The 21367-nt window shown below is 44.0% G+C and overlaps 1 protein-coding gene across 1 annotated transcript; it reads left to right on the forward strand.

Moving 5' to 3' along the window:
* Window positions 1-979: 979 nt before the first annotated feature.
* Window positions 980-21144, forward strand: UBALD1 (UBA like domain containing 1). Its single transcript, XM_031945250.1, has 3 exons — window positions 980-1841; window positions 14618-14680; window positions 18801-21144. The coding sequence occupies exons 1-3, from the start codon at window positions 1722-1724 to the stop codon at window positions 19140-19142; spliced, it is 525 nt and encodes a 174-aa protein (XP_031801110.1). The 5' UTR covers window positions 980-1721; the 3' UTR covers window positions 19143-21144.
* Window positions 21145-21367: the final 223 nt, after the last annotated feature.

A 21367-nucleotide genomic window follows, 5' to 3' on the forward strand; every position in this document is an offset into this window, starting at 1 on the left:
ACCCACATATGCACATACATATATAACATTTGTATAGCATACTACCGGTTAGAAAATACTTTAATTTCCATTTTAAAGCTTTGTGAAAACGCCAGAAAAGGCATTATTATTTACATTTCGTAGATGAGTACATAGGAAGAAGTTGTCTTTAATAATTGGCACAAGGTCACACAAAGAATAAGTCTGCAACATAAATCTTCCAACCTTTCAGGATAATATTTTCTTTCCACTGTTACCCTTTTTCTGTTGTTCCATCATCCAGTTTAGTCAGACTAAATCACCTAAGAACACTGTTCCTGTTGGTCCAAAGACCTGTGTTTCCTGGTTTGTGACTTCCCCATCTTAAATTCCGCCACCTCTGTAATGGAAAATGATTAGATGCTTCCTGCCTTAGCCGAGTTGGCCAGAAGGAGGTAGGAAGTCCTCATTTTCCTGGCACCCTCTGGATACAGGGAATCATTCCTGAACACTTAAGAGCCTCACTGCACTGCCCCAGTTTCAAATGAGGACAAAGGCAGAGTAATGGGGCTAGAGCATCTGCTACATCCGTCATCTTCTGGATCCGTTCTCCCACCTCCTCTCTTTGTTATTGCGCTGAAGCAATGCTGCCCATGGAATCTCTCCGTTCCACATAAACAGGAAATCGCATGTGCTTGATTGTAAACACTGTGCGCCTTTCTCAGCGTTTCTGCCATGCTGGCTGGAGTCCCAGAACCAGGACCACGTGACGACAACCCCCACGGCCCCCAGCCCGGTTCCCACCTCTACCATAAATTCATTGGGGCCACCAGATTTGTTTACCTTATATGGTAAGGTACTAACACCCCGTTGCCTTTCATTGGAGGAATCCACGCTCACTCATCTGACATCATTTCTAACAGAACTATGCAAATAAACAAAGGGTTTCTGGGATGTGTAGTCTAGGGAAATTGCTCTTGTAATTGCTACCCATGGGTTTGCAGCCTCGCTTTAGGCACTGCAATGGTGGGAGGGCCAGGGTGAAAAAGGAAGCGGAGTTTGGATTCTCAGAAACAATGACATTTTTCCCCCCACACAAAAGATATTATATAAGAAAACAGGGTCGATGAAGGGGGGAAAGGGGGAAAGAGTACCCAGGGTACGAGTTTAAGGGGATGGCGTGGGTGAGGGACATTGACTAGTAAAGATGGATAATCCTGGCCTCGAGCGTTCAGCCGTTCGTAGTTTTTTTTCTGAGGTCCAAATTCATCAGGCAAATAAATTCTCCCGGGCAATTCTGTCACTCAAACCCAACCCCGAGAAAAATGGTAATTTCAAAGGAAGACGGAAACCTCTCCGGGATTTCAAGTCCTAGCGCAGCCGTTTCGGACGTAAATCATTCCTTTGTCTAGTTAGGGGGTGACCCAGATCAGAGGTCGAGGATTTCGGGGCGCCTCTGGAGAGGCGGCCCAACAACCCTGCAACAGAGCAGAGTGGGGCTCCGTGTGTTTATCTGGGCTAAGAGAGGGGGCGGGGGTCCGCGGAGAAGACTACAGCTCCCAGCATTCCTGCTCGGTCTCCTCCCCGTTTCTGTCCATCAGAGAGGCAAGGCTCGGTGAGTCAGTACCCTACAGTAAATATTTGTATTAGCAAGAGCCGGCTCTGTAATGGTGGATCTGTAAAGGAGAGCCGGAGAGCCCAGCCTTCGCCCAGAAATCCCTCCCGTTGTCTGGCCGGGGAGCGAGCGAAGCCCACTCGGCACCATGTCGGTGAACATGGATGAGCTGAAGCACCAGGTGATGATCAATCAGTTCGTGTTGACTGCGGGGTGCGCCGCGGACCAGGCGAAGCAGCTTCTCCAGGCGGCACATTGGCAATTCGAGGTGAGTCCTCGTGCGTGCGTGTGTGTGTGTGTGTGTGTGTGTGTGTGCGCGCTTCCTGCATGCGTGTGCTTGCACAAGCTGAGACCGGTGTGTGTGTGTGTGTGTGTGTGTGTGTGTGTGAGAACTGCCATGTTTTGCATCCAACACACTCAGCCACGTTTTCCAGTAGGCTGCTGCACATTTGTGCACACACACACCGCATCGACGCCAACAGCCTTTATAAAATGGTGCGGCTCGCCACTGCGGCGAGGCCGCCGGGTTTTGCAGCCGGGTGCCCACGGCACACGCCGCGGCTTGTAGCACTAACGTCTCCGTCTGTCCGTCAGTCCGTCTGCCTGCCTGTCTGTCTGTCTGCGGGGTCCGCGCGCCCGTTGTCTGCGAGCCGCGCACCGAGCTGTCTGCCGCCAGGCCCCCTCCCCCACCCCCGCCTCCCTCCGGTGCACCGTTTATTTGCACATCCGTCAGGGGGACACCTGGGCTCGGAGCAGATGATCCGGGGTGGTAGAACCCGCGGGTAGCAGCGGCCCCAGGAGCCCTCCTCGACGGCACCCACCGAGAACCCTGTCTCCCCCGCTGCGGATTCGGGAGCAGGAAGGGGCGGGAGGGAGGGGACGGTTCTGGCCTCAGTTTACGCCTTTGAAAATGGAGGGAGCCGGGGAGGAGTGGGATAAATGGACACCGAGGTTCCTTTCAGCCCCAGGTCTGTGATCGTGACCCAGGGAGAGAACCCCTGGTCCCCGCGTAGGGAGGGAAAAATCCTGGACTTCCCCCGACTTCCCCGGGGAAATGGTGTCTAAGCTGGCCCCCTCGGCCCGAGGCTCCGCCATGTCCAGGGGGAGGTGAGGCCGTTGGTTTCTTCCTTTTCCCCTGTGAGTCAGAGCGGCTCGCTCCACAAGGCCTCGTCGTGCAGACTGACATGCCAGGGCCAGGGCTCCTGCTTCGGGAGGCGTTTGCTGTGCAGCCCGAGGGCAGATGGCTCTGCGGCCGAGGGCGGTGGAGGGATTTGAGGTTACCCCCATCACTGCCACCATCATCATCAACATCACCCCAAACATGCTTCTTTTGTTCACTTAAGGCTAACGGGCCCTATCCCCTTCGGCGCAGCTGTCAGGGTGAGCCAGAGGGCTAAGGGCCAACGCCGGCGGATGGACAGGGCCGGCGGAAGTGGGAATCTGGTGCCAAGTGGGTTACACTGGCTCTCTGGGGAGGGTGACACTCCAGCGTGACCCTCCCCCTCCAGCTTCGCAGACTTGGGTCTGGGTGCGGAAATGCAGCCACCGGAGAAGGAGGAAGGAGGCAGGAGGCAGAGCATGCTTGGGTCCAGGAGCCCCGGGGGGCCTGCGAGCGCATTAGGGAAGGGGAGGGATGGAAAGATGGGGCTGGGGGAGTGATATGTGCTAGGAAGCTCCAACTGTCTTGAATTGAGATTTTTTTCTTTCTTCCACCTTCCAAAATTCTGGGTACTGTGTCCCTGGCCCTGGCCCTTGCTAGCCTGAACCTAGCTGTACTAGGAGTGTCGCTAACCAAGTGGTAAACCCCCAGGCTAGGGAGCTTCTTTGGGAGGCTGGGGGAAAGGAGTCCCAGGCAGTGTGGCAGCGGGAGTGCCACCTGGTGTCTGTTTGTACACATACAGTACCGTGTACTTCCGTGTGTACATGACTTGTGTCGTGCAGTGTCTCTGAGTGTCTGCATTCAGATGCAGTAAGATACAGTGAATGCATTTGTAGCTACATGGACCACAGTGTAGTCTGTTGTGTTTACATAAGTAGTGCAGTGGTGGGGGGAGGGGCGCCAGTATTACCGTGCGTTGAATCCAGAGTATGAACACCGATCTTGGTAGTCTGGGATACTTGGGGATGGAGCTCATTGATCATTTGGCTCTGTCTGTGGTCTTAATGTTCTTCAAAACCTGAGCCCTAGAGCGAGCTGGTCTTGATGGGTCTCTCTTGTTAATGCTGCCATTGTCTTTCTGGCCAAAGGGAAACCTGGCCCTTTCCCAAGTGGTACTTCCCAAGCCAATTGTTATTGGCTCTACTACCAGGACTGGGCGCTGGATCAGTTAAGGGGATTATTATTTAACATAGACTGATGGGGACTGGGATAAACTACCTGACTTTTGGGTTAAACTGGGGTCTGTGATTTCATCCATGTCCTAAATTCTTCTTAATTCCAGGACCCTTTTGGTTTAAGAACTCAAGATGTTTTATTTAAAATGAATCTTGTGTCTAATGTTTGGATTAGAAACATTGTAGCATGTTGGGGGAGGAGGAGTTATGACAGTGTCCCATTCAAAGTGGATATTTCATATAGATTGTTGCATAAATTCCCTGCCCTCCCAAGCTCCAGGAGAGAACAGTGGTCAGGAACTCACATTCTGAAAGTGAAGAGAAATTCCTGAACTAGCTTTGAAATTAGCTAGGTGCCTTTAGAACTACCCTGTGCCTCTGTAAAATGGAGATAAAGATACTAAGAAAAAAAAGTTAGGTATAAAAAAATGGCAACATAATTCTTCACAGCAGTTCATAATTTGAAGCCTCAGTGCTGCTCCATTTTGGAAGGAGTCTGCTCTTACTTTAAAAAGAGACCTGAAGGAAATCCTGGGAAAATTTCATCTCCTTCAGTGTACCTGAATAGATGGCGTGTTGGACACAGATGGAGAATTTAACCTCCATAGGCAGACAACATGAGAACAGAGGTAATACTTAAAATGTCTTTGAGAGCTGTCTGTCAAGAAAGGCAAAATACTAGCTAGCCCTTTAATCCTGATTGGCAGGATAACTGGCCAATCACAAATAATGGAACCACCCCCACCCCTAACCTCCCCCAATGTACTTCCACATGCAAATACCATATTTTTCTCCCAGGGGCTGTGTTTGGGGCTGAAGACAGAAGGTTTATTAATCCTCTCAGCCCAGAAAGATGGTTTCTCAACCTTGTTCAGCTTAGTAAGGGGACATTGCAGAGATGGATAGGGGAAGGAAGAAAGATCTCAGCCTTCTCAGCTAACCATCTGTTCAACCCCACCCTCCACCCACTTATATACATGTACAGTGAATTGAATTTCCTGAGTAACTGCAGAGTGACCCCAAAATCCTTTCTGTTCCAACCCTTATTGTTAAGAATCTAACTTGCCTAAGTCTCCCTTCCTGTCTTAATGAGCAAAATCTGGTGACCAGAATAGAATATTTGTTTGCTAAGGGAGTATTCTACAGTCCCTGCTTCAGACTGTTTTGAATATTGTCGAGCTTGGAGATGAACTTAAGGAAAGTTTAGGAACAATTATGGCACAGTGAATTTGAATGAGAACTTAGATTCAGTCTCTACCGTGATACTTCGTCGGTATATGTCAGGCTAAGCTGCTTAACTAACTTTTCTGTGCCCTTAATTTCTTTATCTGAAAATTGGGTCTAGTGACACATTCACTACTGACCTCACAAGGCTGTTATGAAGATTGAATGAGATAATATATATGCACCTGTAAATAAAAGGCTATTAAAAAAAAAAGAGAGAGAGATAATATATATGCAAAGTGTTCTGCAAGCCATAAAGTGCTATAGAAATGTCAACATTGATTATTGAGATTGGACTGAGTGTAGAACCCCTCATGGACACCTCTCATGGACAACCTTGGGCATTTAATTTTGGGGCTGTATTCTTGATCTTAGCTTTTGATCTAAACCACATCAAATTAGAACTTTAGTTAATTAAAAGAGTCATATTAATTGGATTAATTTTCATGTGGTGAAGTAGAAGAAAAGCATTGCTCTGGACTTTGAAATTCCAACACTTGGAATCATCTTAGTAGCTGTGTAATTATGGACAAAGTCATTTGACTTGTCTAAACTAAGACTCAGTTTTCTCATTTGTAAAAAGGGGATGATAATACTTGTGAAACTTACTTCTCAGAGTAGATGTGAGGGTCAGAAGAATATGTAAGAAGTTGGTTTTGTTATTTGTAAAGTGATTATAAGTATAAGTGATTAAATTTCATAGAAATAGAAAAGGATAGATTTATTCTGAAGAATTGAAGCAACAGGAATCCTGGTATCTTCAGAATTCCTCAGTTTGCCCCTCCTATCAAATCAAGCTCATCTCCATGTTAGTCTTTCCTCTGGACAACACAATGGTTGTGTCTTCCCATTCTCTTTTTCTCAAGACTATATGACTTCCTTACTCTCTCACCATCACCCACCCACCCCCCCATTTAATAAACTCCAGTGACTTTCTATTACATCCAGCAACAAATCCTCTTCTACCTTTCTGCTTCTTTTCCTTAATCCCTAATACAGTCTTTAATTCAATGATTCTTGCCTCTTAAATGTCCCATAAACAAGACACTCCATCTCTCCTCTCCAAGCATTTTCTATGGATATCTCTCTTGTCTAAAATGCTCTCTCTCCTTCCCTTCAATTACCAATCTTCCTGGTTCCCTTTAAGTCCCAACTAAAATTTCACTTTCTTTAGGAAGCCTTTTCCAACCTCTCTGAATTCCAATGCCTTCCTTCTTTTAGTCACTTCTGATTTATCCTGTAGGATACATTTATTTGCATGTTGTCTCCCCCATTAGAATGTAAGGTCCTTGAGGACAGTTACTGCCTTCTAGCTCTTTTTGTATCCCCAGAACTTAGTATAATATCTGGCACATAGTAGGTTCTTAATAAATGTTTATTGATTGATTGGAAGAATAGCATTAAGTGGGTTCTGTGAAGATGACAGTTTCAATATTGATTTGTTTACCATCATATTTATAGATTATTAGAATTAACAGGAGAAAAATCAGTTTACAGAGGCCCACAGAAGGAGTTTAGTAACCCTGGGTCACACAGTTAATTCTATTGGTCCACCTGGGATTAGAACCTGGCCTTCTGGTAATTCCAGTCTTGTTCTCTTTCTACTATATCAGCTAACGAGTCTTGCTGGATCTGTCCAAAGCTCTGATCCTTCTGGATCTGTCCAAAGCTCTGATCCTTAAGGTTCTAGGAGCTTAATTCCAAAGAGCTCCAAAGTCTTTGATTGCTTGCAAACAGCTGTCCCTATCAGCCTGCTTGGGAATTGTCATTCACAGCCACCAAGGTTAGTGAGCCTAGGACAGCCTTGTCTCAAGGAATCAAGAAAGGCCAGTGTTGAGGTGAAATGACCTGGTTGAAAGAAGACTGATTTGGAGCCCAAGGGCATGGGATTAGATGCTAGTGCTGCCATTCTGTTTATGGGTTCTATTTCTGATCTTAGCTTTTGCTGAGCCATGGCAAATTAAAACTTAATAAAATTTAATAAAAACATTTTTGCTTATTAGACTAATGGAATTTTACTGTTGATACCTCTGATGAAGTGGAAGGAAAGCGTTGATCTTTGGGGCTTTGAAATCCCATCTCTTTCTGGATGTGTGACTGTGGGCAGAATGATCCTGGCCAAGTCACTGAACTTTTAGGGTTTGGTTTCCTTAATTTTAAAATGGCAACTGTGGGGGCAGCCAGATGGCAAAGTGAATAGAGCACTGGACCTGGAGTTAGGAGGACCTGCATTCAAATTTAGCCTCAGACACTTTACACTTACTAACTGTGAAACCCACCCTGGGCAAGTCACTTAACCCTAATTGCCTCAGCAGGGAAAAAAAAAAAAAAAAAAAAAAAAAAAAGAGGGGCGGAGCCTTGGACTAAATGATGTCTAAGATCTCTTCTGATTCTAAATCATTGACCCTAAGATTCTGGGATCAAGTCTTGTGGTAGTAGTAGTAGTAGTAGTAGTAGTAGTAGTAGTAGTAGTAGTAGTAGTAGTAGTAGTAGTAGTAAATATTTATTTAACGTATACTATGTATCAGTCACTGTTAAGCACCTTGCAATTATTTGGTCCTCAGAACAGCCCTAGGAGGTAGGAGCTATTATTATACCCATTTTATGGATGAGGAAACAGGCAAAGAGAGGTTAGCAACACATGTAGTGTCTGAGGCTGCATTTGAGCTTGGGTTTTTCTGACTCTAGGTTCAGCGTTTCGTGCACTATGGCGCTATCGCTGGACCTCATCCATTTCATTCCTAGCTAGCGCAGATCACCTTCTCAGGCCGTCTCACAGATGGGGTGGGAGAAAGAACTTGGCAAAAAACAAACACAGCCATAAACTAGCTGTGTGACCATAGGTAACTTCTCATTTTGCTTCTCTGGGACTTAGTTTCCACATCTGTAAAATGAGGGAGGCAGCTATGAGGGGAAATGTTTAGAGTCTTGGGCCTGGACTTATTCTCAGACATTTACTGGCTGTGTGACCTTGGGCAAACCACTTCACTCTGTTTGCCTCAGTTTCCTCATCTGTAAAATGATCTGGAGAAGGAAATGGAAGTCCTCTCCAATATCTAGCAAGAAAACCCCAAATAGGGTCACAAAGAGTCATATAGAATTAAAAAACGACTGAAACAACAGCAACAAAATGAGGGAATTAGATGATCCTGAAGGTTCTTCTCAGTCACCAACATGAACTTTACACAAATGCTTTTCATGTAATAATTTCCCTTGTGGCCTTAACTAATCTGACACATTTAGACCAGAGGTTTGTATGCTAATAAAATAGGCTTAATGAGCCATAAATCTCAACTAATACATTAATGTTATTTATTTTACTGTTAATTTTAAAAAGAAAATTTTATGGATGAATTTTGTTTTTTACATTTAAGTCTATTCTGGTTATCCCATCTCTCTCTCTCTATCTCTCTCTCTCTCTCTCTCACACACACACACACACACACACACACACACACACACAGCCTTCCCCTTGTAATAAAGGAAAATGGTTAAGCAAAACCAGGTGACTACATCTGAGAACACATGCAATATTCTATGGCCATAGCTGCCACTTTGCTGGAAGGAGAAAGAGACATTTCATTATCTGTTTTCTGAGACCTAGATTAGTCATTACAGTTACTCAGGATGGGTCATTACAGCTTCCTTCTTTTCATCTACGTTATTCTCATCATGAGTCTTTTGGTTTTATTTCTTCACATAATAGTTTCTATATCTTTCCATGTATCCCTGAATTCCTATTATTGTTACAAAATAATAAGGTCCCACTCTATCCACATGCTACATTTTATCTGTCCATTTTGTAATCAGTGGGCAATGCTTTTATTAGTGCCTCTCTAAAAAAAAGCAGCACATATATTTTAACTGAAGCCTTATGGAGAGAGGGACCCTTCCTTTGTCATCTAACCTATTAGTAACTTCAAGGGCAGGAATTTCAAGCTAGCGTAGAAGCTAAGGGCAAGTCTGTAGAGAGAATTCTATTAAGGGTGGATCTATTGGCACCCCTTAACTTCACTCCTACTCTGCTTATAAAGAACTTCAGCTCTGGGTGGGACTGTGGAATAGCCTGTGAGGGTTAGGGTGTGACCCTGGGAGCCTCCTCTAAAGGATTCCCACGGATGTCAGGAGGCAGGACAGTATTGTGCGGCCACCCTGCTTCCAGTACAGCTATCAGATTTCTCTGCCAGAACTGGGAAATGAAACCTGAGAATAAGAATTGAGCATTGTTGCAGGTGTAGCCCTCAGGAGGCTCAGGAGGCTCTAGGTCAGATTGGGGAGGGGGAACCTGGAGACTGGAGAGGGTGTGTTCTTGTGATGTTTATTGACATTGCGCAGGTTTGGGTGAGGCTCCCAGTATCTGAAGAATAAAGGTTTTGGATCTCACCACTCTTAGGACAGTCTCTCAAGACCCCATTTCAAGAATTACATACCCTGGGCCTAGACTCATATCTCAGAACCTCTCTCCCAGAGCAAGGTGAAGAGGCTCAGTGGGAGAAAAGAAGGGGTTTGGGGGAGATTTTAGGGCAAAGAAAGAATAGATGGGAACATTTAAAAGGTTCTGGAGACCAATGATTTCCCCCACTGTGGGTCAGGGATACTCCAGGGCATCTCCAATTATCTCTGGGAAGCATTGTGAAATCTTCAGAATAATTAATTTTAATTCACTTTAATTAAAAAACGACATACCATTTTGTTGTGGAGGAGGCTTGTGGGGGAGGGCGGGTTGGATTCTGCCACTCCCTTGAACAAGGAAGCGCTACCCAAAAGGTTCCAAGAAGATGGAAGGAACCCCCAGGGGTGAGCGGAAGGAGGAGCTGGGACCTGTTGGCTCCTGTTCTTGGGGCTTTTGCTGAGCTTGGGGATTTGATGAAGCCAAGAGGCAGACCCTTCACACAGTTTCCCTGCTCCATATTGCAATCCTTTCGCAACAGCCGACAGACTTTCCTTATTTTCATCCATTTCTCGGGTCTACCAACCTCCTGCAAAGGCCCCAGAAAATGGTTCAGAGCCAGAAAATAGCAAATGTCAAAGAAAGCCCAGGAGACCTTCCTTCTTAGTTCTGGCCTTTAGCCATTCCAGCTGGCTCCTTAACTACTACTCTCCCTCCCCCCCCCTCCCTTCCCCTTCTTTTGGATGTTAGCTTTAGACGAGAGAGAGAGAGAGAGACAGAGACAGAGACAGAGACAGAGAGACAGAGAGAGACAGAAACAGAGAGAGGACTGATGTTTCTCTACTGAAATTGTTAAGAGTCTCCTAAAATTTTCCAAGGAGCTCCATACTCTTAAGCAGGGAGATCTTTTCTCAGGATGCTGGGAGACATACCAATCAAACTGAAGTGTAGGAATACTCCCTCTCCAGATGCAAGAAGGGATAAGCATCTTCCTTCGCCTTCATTCTGTTCTCTGCAAAGTCTCTTAAATCACAATGGAGAGTCAAAGTCTAGAAATCCCCTTTTATCTCTGGGATGCTTTCCTACTCATCTGACTGCTCAATCAATTCCTGGGTCGCTGAGAACAAATTTTAGAATCACTTTTTCCCTTTGTTCACTGTGAGATGAACAGGTTTTTTAATTCCTCTCCCCCTCCTCCCACCTAACTTCCAGCCTCACCAGGGACCCTTTGGATGAGATTTCCTTCATAGAGACAGTGTGGTTTTTTGTGTTATCTAGGGGGGGAAAATTGCAAATTAGGCAGTTAGATCTTAGTGGATAGAGCACTGGATTTGGCATAAAGGAGATTTTATATCAGGCTTATCAACTCTGTGACCCTAATCTGGGCACTTCATCTGTTCAGCCTCTGTTTCTTCATCAGTAAAATGGGGATAATGATAGAACCTGTATCACAGGGTTATTATGAATGTTAACTGATATAACAAATAACAAAACAGTTTTAAGAGATCAAATGCCCTTAACAGAATGATAAAGTGGGGAAAGTTTATTTGTTGTTCAGTAATTCCAGTCCTCTCTGACTTTTTGTAACTCCATTGGTTTTTTTTTTTGGGGGGGGCAAAGATACTGGAGTGGCTCATCATGTCTTTCTCTAGCTCATTTTACAGGTAAGGAAACCAAGGCAAACAAACAGGCAAAGTGACTTGTCCAGGGTCCCACAGCCAGTAAGTGCAAGATTTGAACTCAGGCTGGACTCCAGGTCTGGCACTCTATCCACTGTGCCATCTGGCTCCCCCAAAGTTCATTACCAGGTCCTTCCTGTGAGGTTGTCAGATTTGAGATTGGCTGGAGACATTCTCTCCTTCCCTATGCCCATCTACTTCCCTTATGCCTCCTTCACCATCTTATCATACTGCCAGATTTTCTATCATTAAAGTTTCATTCTATCAAATGAAAGCATTTTGGTGAATTTTGTTTGCTGGAAGCCAGGGGACTGAAGCTGTTTAGTGAACTGATGAAATGAGGTCATATTCCTTTAGATCATTAAAGCTACAAGGGACCTTAGTGATCACATTTAGTCTCAATTAATCTAATTTATCTCCTCATCTCTACCTGGAGGTAAGAAGAGACTTGTTATGTATATTCACTAAAGAAGTTTTCCTTGATGACTCCCACCCACACTGATCTCCAATTACTGCTCAGACCATAAAATTTAGCATTTACTTTTTTAATCATATTTTATTTTTCCAAATACATGCAGAGATAGTTTTCAACATTCACCTTTGCAAAACCTCACCAAATTTTTCTTCCTCTCTCCTCACCTTTGCCTTCCCCAAGACAGCAAGCAATTCAATATAGGTTAAACGTGCAATTCTTCTAAACATTAATTCCATATTCGTCACGCTGTGCAAGACAAATCAGATCAAAAAGAGAAAAAACCCAACAGCAACAAAAAGGTAAAAATACTATTCTTTGATCCACATTCAAGTCTCCATAGTTCTCTCTCTCTCTGGATTTGGATGGCTCTTTCCATCACAAATGTATTGGAATTGCCTTGAATCACCTCACTGTTGAAAAGAGGCAAGTATGTAGGTTTTTCTAAAATGGCTGCTCATCATTTCTTATAGAACAATAATGCTTCATATTATTTTTCTGTAAGAAATGAAATCAGGATGATTTGAGAAAGGTTTGGAAAAACTTACATGAACTGATGCTAAGTGAAATGAGCAGAACTAGGAGATCTTTATACATGGCAACAAGAAGATTATATGATGATCAATTCTGATGGACATGGCTCACTTCAACAATGAGATGATTCAAGCCAGTTCCAATGACATTGTGATGAAGAGAGCTACCCAGAGAGAAGACTATGGGAACTGGGTATGGATCACAACATAGCATTTTCACTTCTTTTGTTGTTGTTTGCTTGAACTTTATTTTATTTCTCTTTTTTTCCCTTTTTGATCTAATTTTTTTTGTGCAGCAAGGAAATTATATAAATATGTATACCTGTATTGGATTTACTATATTTTTTACCATGTTTAAAATACATTGGATTACTTCCCATCTGGAGGGGGGTGGAGGGAAGAGGGGGAAAATTGGAACAAAGGTTTGAAAAATTATCCTTGCATCCACACATTATTTAAGGTAACTTTATAATCTTTTTTTTTTTTTTCTGCAGAGATTTGGTTTCTGAGATTGTTAAGCATGTGTTATAGTGTTCTCTTTTTATGTGATATAGGAGGATAGACCTAGGACAAATAGATGGAAATAATAGGGGAGGCAAATGTGTAATAATCAGTCAATAAACATTTATCTATTAAGAACCCCCAATGTGCCAGCCAAACTACTGATGCAAAGAAAGGCAAGGAAAAAAAATAAAGAAAGAAATTGAAGATAATCAACAGAGAGAAGGCACTAGTATTAAAGGAGACTGTGGAAGGCTTCTTTTAGAAGGTAGGATTTTATCTGGGATTTAAAAGTAAGTTAGGAGACAGAGATGAGGAGCAACAAAATTCCAGGCATGGTGGACAGCCAATGAATTGTCTTATGTTCAACATGCTGAAAAGGTATCTTCACTAGAGCTGGAGAAGAGGGAATAGTCTGTCTCATGAAGCAGTGAGTTCTTTACTGAATGGATTCTAACACAAGCTGGAGTTTGTTTTGGATTAGACATGTTGAAGAGAGGGGTACATGTGTCAAGTTAGTAGTAATAATAGTAACAGCCATTTCTGTAGATCTTTAAAGTTTGAAGAGTACTTTATAAATATTATCTCTTTTGGTCCTCTCAATATCCCTAGAGATAGAGAATATTACAGATAAGGAAACTGAGGCATGAAGAAAACAAATGACTTGCCCAGGATCACAGCTATAGCAAATGTCTGAACCCAAATCTGAACTTAGGTTCTGCCCAACTGTTTCATCTCCATGACTTATGAGATTCTCTGATGATAATACCACTAGATCATGAATGCCTTGCAGGGACTCTCTCTTATTCTTCCTTTTCTCCTTACGGCCCCTAGCTCAAGTATAAACACAGAATAGGCATTTAATAAATAATGATAATAACCGCAGCTAACTTGCTTTCATTTACATGGTACTTTACAACATATGAGTGTTTTATTAAAGCTTAACTCAAGTACTACCTTCTATATGAGGTCTTTTGTGATTCTCATACCCCATTGCATCTTTAACTCTAAGTATCATTTTACAGTTGAGAAAGGAAAAGAAACAAGCATTTCTTATAAAGCACCTCATATGTTCCAGGCACTATGCTAATAAGCACATTTCTTTTTTCTTTTTACCTTTTTTTTTTTTCACTAAGCACTTTTTTAAAATATACTCTTATTTGATCCTCACAACAATCTTGGGGTTTAAATGCTATTGTAAATATAATTTTGCAGTTGAAGATACTGAGGCAAACAGAAGTTAACATAGGTAGTAGATATCTGAGGCTGAATTTGAACTCCGGTCTTTGCTACTTTGGGATGAGCATTTAGGAGTGATGTGAATAAGAACTTCTTTTTTTTTCCTTTTTTTTAGTAAAGCTTTTTATTTTCAAAACATGCAAGGATAATTTTCAACGTTCACCCTTGACAAATCTTGTGTTCCATAAGAACTTCTTGAATGAAAAAAAAAACACTAAACTACTGCTTTGTTTTCAATATAATTCTTCAATAAAGCTAGGCAGTGCAATGGATAGAGCACTGGGTCTAGTGTCAGGAAGATCTGAGTTCAAATTTAGCCTCAGATACTAGCTGTATGACCTTAGACAAGTCACTGGATTCCTCTTTGCCTCAGTTTCCCATCTGTAAAATGGGGATCACATTAGAAAAGGAAATAACAACATATTCTAGCATCTTTGCCTGTGTATTAATTTGTCTCCCTGCCAGATATTAAACATTTGAGGGCAGGAACTGTCTTAAATTCATATGCTTTAGAGCATTTTAGCACAAGGTTGGATGTTAATGGTATGGAATAAAGCTTTGTTGACTACTAAGCTGGATAAGTGAGATGGGATGGAGGGGTAATGGGTGGATGGAGAGATAGATTGTGTTTAATGAATGTTGGAGGGTTAATGTTTTTCTTCTTTTCTGCAGATAGCCCTCAGTGCTTTTTTCCAAGAGACCAATATCCCTTATAGCCACCACCATCATCAGATGGTAAGTTTCTTTCCATTTTTTTTACATCATTATCAAGTTCTTTGGGAGGGATAAGTCTCTTAAGTGTTCTGTTTGCCAAGTTGTTTTTCTTCTTTTATAGGTCAAGTTCCAATATGGGATAGTGCTATTGAGACAGTGAGAGATGGGGGAAATCCATTTGCCTCTGAGCCCAAAAGAAGCTGGTACCTACTCACAGAAAGTGAGGGGCTAAATCATCTTTAAAAGATTGCAGCTTTAGAGTCCAAAGAGACCTTAGAGGTCATCTAGTCCTGCCCTCTTATTTTAAAGATAAAGAAATTTAAGCTCAGAAATTGTCGCTTGTCTGAGGTTACACAATTGATAAATGCCACAGCCAGAATTCAAATCCTTGACTCCAAGTCCAGAATTTGTTCCTCAACACTTTCCCAGAAGCATACTCTCCTAAAATATATCATCTTTTATGATTATTATTTCTGTGGCCTTCAGAAAGCCACCTGTAATCTCTGTAGAGCTTGATTTTTTTTACCTGTAAAATGACAGAATTGAAATAGATGGTCTCCAAGGTATCTGAATCCTAAAATAGGGTTCCCAACTAACATTAACCTTGTGCATGCATGAAAGGGATGATTTCAGAGTTGCCAAAAGGATGCCTCAGAAGTCTCTCCCCAATAAGCAACTGCCATGCCTGGGAACCCTAGCACTAATCACTGGACTTGAAAAGGGAAATGATACTTAGAATGTTAGAATTAGGAGAACTTCATCATCCATGTAGGTGAACTACTTCACTTTATAGATGAGAAAAAATTTTGTGGAAGCAATTTGTTCAAACTCATGCAGCTAATTGGTGACAGAGTCAGGGTTAGATTGTCCCTTAATTTCTTTTCTGTTTTTCTTTTTTCTTTTTTTTTTCTTTTCTTTTCTTTTCTTTTTTTTTTTTTTTTTTTTGCTGAGGCAATTGGGGCTAAGTGACTTGTCCAGGGTCACACGTCCAGGAAGTGTTAAATGTCTGAGGGCAGATTTGAACTCAGATCTTCCTGACTTCAGGGTTAGTGCTCTATCTCTTATACCAACTAGCTGCTCTGTCCCTTAATTTCTAATCCCATATTCTTTTTATGGCACAATAGCACCTCCATGGGTCCAGGTCTGGAGGGTTAAGAAATGTAGCTGATGACAAGTTCTGCCAGCTTCTATGTACTGCCTGCAGTTTCTGAGCCTCTGGCCTCAGTCTGGCAAAACTTAAGCAGTCTTCTATAGTCCTGGGAAGAATCCATGAGGTTCTGTGGTTCTATGTCCTCAAGCAGGATATGCTCTACAGCAAAGCTTCTTAAACTGTGGGTCATGTCCCCATATGGGGTTATGTAACTGAATGTGGGGGAGGTCACAAAATTATGATTTATTATCAGTTAATATTGATTTAGATATTTCATACACCCCAGGATTGCTTGAAAATTTTTCTGGTGAAAAAGTTTAAGAAGCCCTGTTCTAGACTTAGGGTGCTTATTTACCCCTAGAATCCAAGTTCATAAATTTGGATGGAAAAAAAATTACATTATTCACTAATTTTCACTAATAATCTTCCACTGAAATCTTCCATTTTCTTCCATTTATTTACTCATTGAAAGACATTGTTCTGGAGGGATTTAGAGGATTCACCAGGCTGTTAAAGTGGAATTCATGACACATACAAAAAGTTAAGAACCTCTGGTATAGAGGCTTTTGGCCATAGGTGGGTGCTGAAATTTAGGGGGAGACTTTAACGCTTGATAAGTTTCCTAAAAGTGACCTGGACAGAGGGATTATGATTTGCTGTTCCTAGAGTGTAATGGGATAGACAAATTTTCTTTCTGCTTAGAGCAAAGGTTTTTAACCTAGAATCTAGGGACCATGAATACATTTCACAGGTGTCCATGAATCTGGTTAGGAAAAATATACATCTTTATTTTTATTAACCTTTAAATTAAGAACCCCTAGTCTTGGGACAAGTGGTGTAGTAGGTAGAGCACTGGACCTGGAGTCAGGAAAACCTGAGTCACTTAATCCTGATTGCCTTTAAAAAAAAAAAAAAAAGAAAGAAAGAAAAGAAAAGAAAAAGAAAAAGACTTCTAGTCTAGAGTACTGAAACATGTAGGTTCTGAGCTGAGCCTCAAGGAACTGGGGAGCCTTCTTTGGGGTGATCAGTGCTATGTTACTAATAGAAGGAGAATGGAAAACATGGCACTCATCATACAAATTTAGAGCTGGCTAGAGTCCTTAGTGATCATTCCAGAGATCACAGAATGTTAACACTAAAAGAGACTTTTAGAGATACTCCAGTCCAGTCTCGTCACTTTGATCAGTTGACAAGTTTTGCAACAAACGTCACAGAGGAGGGAACTGAGGGCAGAAGAAATGAGGGGATTTCCCCAAAAGCACTCGAGTTATTGTTGCAGCCATAATTAGAACTCAGACCTATACTGGGCGTTCTTTCTTCCCATAAAGGAGGATGCTGGGGGTGGGGGATGAGGTGGAAAGTCTGTTTCCATACAGGGCCAGGCCCAGTAAATCCTTGACCTCTCACTTCCCTCTCAGCCCTGCTTGACTATCAACATATTGTGGGGAAAAACAGGGCATACCTAGTTAGTTGGATGAGGGGCATGGGGGTCTTACCCAAGGTCTTACATCCCATTCTGAAGAGGAGGAGGGGAGGAGACAGGACGGAGACAGATGCCCTTAGAAAGATCTATCTCCTAGGATAATATGTTAGAATAAGAAAATCCTCAGGGCCTTAACCCTACAGAGTTATGCTACTCCTTCTGGAGTCTTCTAGATATTATTTCCCAATATCATTCCTTCTCCTTTGTTCATTCTCCTTCCTCCTAACCGACCTTGTTGTTAAAACCCTCCTTTCTTTTTACTGTGCTCTTCCTCCCCCAGGCTCAGATGCAATGTCTCCTGACCAGAGTACAACATCTGGAAAAGGAAAGGACCAAAGGGGAAGGAAGAAGCTCTTTTGGTTGTTTCCCCCATCCTATTGATGTTCAATGGGGCTTGAATCTAGATAGTTTCCTGGTCCTTGTTTGGCCTCCTACTCCCCTGGGCTGATTCCTAGTCCTCCAGACCCTACCAGGCCTATAAAAGCACCTAATTAGATTGTTGGGGGCACAGGGTGAAGTACTAAACACTAGTTTCTTTTATTTATTTTTTTTTTAATTTAATAGCCTTTTATTTACAGGTTATATGCATGGGTAACTTTACAGCATTGACAATTGCCAAACCTCTTTGAACACTAGTTTCATGGAAGATGGAGCAAGTCATGGCTTACGTAGTTGAGAGCCAAGATTTGAGAATTAGAAACTGTACAGAGGGGAATCAGTTAGGCCTTTGATTGAGCCATTAGTGACTCTTCAGAGTAGACTGTATTAATTGGGGATTGGAGATCGGGGAGGATTTATGAAGAAGATACCGGCTGAGCTAAGCCATGAAGGAAGATAATTGCAAAAAAACCTGAACAAATAAAATGAGGAGGAAATGCATTCCAGGCTTGTGCCAAGCAGAGAGGCAGGGATGGCACGCTGAGTTCAGGTAACAGTCAGTCCCGTTTGGCTGGAATGTGGAGTGTGTGAAGGGGAATGATGTGAGATAAGGAGAAAGAGGCAGGTAGAAAGGCAGGGCTTAGAAAGTTCTAAATGCCACTCCTTAGGATCAGGAAGAACCTGAAAGATCCAGTCTTTTTTATGAATATATATTTGCCCGTAGAAGTAGCTGTGACAGTGCTTGAGGTGAAATTCTGGAAGGGCCCTGGGCCAGGGCGGAGGTGAGTGTTCAGGTTGTGTCCAGGTGAGACAGGAGGGGATCCCAGGAGGAACACGGAGAAATCATTTGGACAGTTCAAATAGCAAGCAAGAACTGACCGGCCCGTGACTTCGGGTCAGAGTGTTGGGCTGCGTGATTTTATCCTAAGATTCTATGGATTCTTCTTCTAATAGGTGAGCAGAGACGGGCCTTTTGCTAGGGCTCCGAGGGTTAGGGAAGGAAGGAAGGTCCATGCTGGCTCCTCGGCCGGGGGCAGGGGCTGGCGGAGCCCTTGCTGGGCCTCCGCCTTCTTTCTGGGCGGCAGAGGTGGACTTGCTCTAACCTGGCCCTCTCTCTTTTCTCTCCACAGATGTGCACTCCTGCCAACACCCCCGCCACGCCCCCCAACTTCCCCGACGCCCTCACCATGCTCTCCCGCCTCAAGGCCTCCGAGAGCTTCCACAGCAGCAGCCCCATGGCTTCCTCGGCCACCTCGCCCCCACCCCTTCCGCATCCCCCCCACTTTGGGAGCTTCCCCACCCCCGGCTGGCCTACTGCCTCACCTCCGGGCCCACAGCAGCAGCCCCTGCAGCCGCAGCAATACTCATGGACTCCTGCCCCTTCTTCCCAGCCCTCGGACTGGCCTCCCCCGGCCTCCCAGCAGGCCACCTCAGAACAGAAGGCCAACTCGACCATGGAGGCGGAGAGATAAGGGAGGCCTCCCCCCTCCCCTCCCCAGGGCCCAGCTCCCAGGGCCGGGGGCAGGGGAGAGGACCTCTCCCGCGGGCCCCTTCCTCCTCCTCCTCTGCACCCCCATGGTGATTTCTTTCCCCTTTCCCCTGGAGACCTGGAGGGGGAGAGACAGGACTTGGTAGCCAGGCAGGGATTGTGTCTTCTCTCTCTCTCTCTCTATCTCTCTCTCTCTCTCTCTCTCTCTCTCTCTCTCTCACACACACACACACACACACACACACACACACACACTCTCACACACTCTCCTCTGCCTAGATTTAATTTGAAGCTGGGTTCATATTAGAGACTGAGGGACCTTCTCAAAGACTAAACAGCTCCCCCGACCTGCCCGCCCTCCCTCCCCTTCCCTACTTACCCTAGAGAATCACTACAAAGTCAGCTTCTGATTTCGGGTTCCATGTACTTCTATGCACACACACACATGCATGCGTACAAACACGGGAACACAGGGCCCCATCTGTGTGTGTGCGTGTGTGTGTGTGCGTGTGCGCGTGTATAAAAATGTATTTATGTGTATGTCTCTACTCAAAACTCCATGTAGGTTTTCAGGGCAGCTGGATTTTGCATGTGAATAACTGATTCCCAAAGGCTTCCCTACCCTCGCCTTTTGCCCTACTTCCCTCCCCCCCCCCCCCCCGGCCCCCCTTCGTCTTCTGTTCTCCTGTCCAGCGCTGCCTCACCTGCATAGAAATGGACTGTGGGAAACTCCAGGACTCTCGGCTTCCCCACCCCAGCCCCCTCCTCCCCCCTGGGATCACCTGCATGCCTTCCCCAGAGCCCAGGGGGATGGGGTCCCCATCTCCTTTCCCCATTTTAACAAACAAGAAGAAGAAATTCCAAACCCACCAGACTCTGTGGTTTTGCATTGTTTTCTGATAACCTTTGCATGTTGCTGTGTGTGAGCGGGTCAGAAGGGGGGGTGGGGGGGCGGGGAAAGGCCAGAGAGAGAAGTCAGGAGCCAAAGGGCCTGGGTTCAAATCCTGTCCCTGAGGGCCCTAATATGTGTAGTTAGGGGATAGGGCTAGATGGCTTCTGAGGCCTCTCTATCTTTCAGCCTGTGTTTAATATCTGAGCAGAGGAAATGTGAATCCTTTTGAGGTCTTTTAGGCCATTCAAAAGCATCTGGAGTGTTTCTCTGTATATTTTTTTAAGCTACAATTTTCCCTTCATTCTCTAAAGAATGAAGAGATTTCCTCTCCTCCCTCTTCAGTCTTCAGCAATATTGGTTTTCAACTTATGAGCTGAAATTGTGACTGGAGGTAACTCCTCTGTTTCCTGCACCCCACTCTATTTACTCATTCACCCCTATTTTCTCCCTCACCCTAGGGTGAAGAATAAGACCAGAAAATCACTATCCTACCTCAGTTTGTTTCTCTCTACTGGCTTTTGGCCAATCCTAATCTAAATGCAAAAGTTTGGGCTATGCATCCCCTGGGTCCAAGGCTTGATTTTTTTCCTTTCTAATCCTGTTTTACCTAAAGATAAACACTGAGTGGCTGTAAGCTCAGTGCTTAAGAGAAAGGAGAGTTAAAGCCAAAACAGCAATCTGGCTCTTGAGTGTGTCTACATTGAAGTACAGACATACCCTGGGGGACACACACACTGACCATGAAGTCTGGGGAAGGAGGGAGTCCAGTAAACTTCAGAGGAAAAGGTGGAAGGAGAGGTGTAGTCCCTTAACCTGGGAGAGGGAAGCCAGATACTCCAGAAACATTCCTCTGGTTAACTACAGCAGCTGGCTTTTATATTCTCCAAGTACTTTGTATATGTCATTTTATTTTTACATGTAGGTCTTAGATCCTGAGATAGTCATGTGGAGTCTCAGGGACAAATGCCTGGGAGACATGGACAGGGAATAGAGAGGCATTTAAGAACATTTGAGACCTAGACTGGGAAGCCACATGAGAGAAAAGAGGTCCAAATGTATGATCCCCCAGGAAAACTACAAAAAAAAAAAAAAATCCAAAACAAAGCAGCCACTGCTTAGGGTCACATTCCCCACCTTGGGCAGCGTGGTCCAAGTCCACTAGCTCTATTTTGGGAAGCTTTTCACCAGAATTGACCTACTATGTGATTCACAGAGATGGGATCAGCAAACCTCAGGAAGACCATCTCAAGAAGTCAGGATCTACGTTGGTTAAAGAAATATCCTCACAGATCCCTGAAGTAAAAATATATCATTCA

The sequence above is a fragment of the Sarcophilus harrisii genome, chromosome 1 (assembly GCF_902635505.1).
Source record: "Sarcophilus harrisii chromosome 1, mSarHar1.11, whole genome shotgun sequence".
Lineage (NCBI taxonomy): Eukaryota > Metazoa > Chordata > Mammalia > Dasyuromorphia > Dasyuridae > Sarcophilus > Sarcophilus harrisii.

Bases quoted from the DNA above. Each gene is read 5' to 3' on its own strand.
- UBALD1 (XM_031945250.1), top strand. From the start codon at position 1,722: ATGTCGGTGAACATGGATGAGCTGAAGCACCAGGTGATGATCAATCAG. The intron at 1,842-14,617 runs GTGAGTCCTCGT...TCTTTTCTGCAG, and splicing joins CGGCACATTGGCAATTCGAG to ATAGCCCTCAGTGCTTTTTT. The intron at 14,681-18,800 runs GTAAGTTTCTTT...TTCTCTCCACAG, and splicing joins GCCACCACCATCATCAGATG to ATGTGCACTCCTGCCAACAC.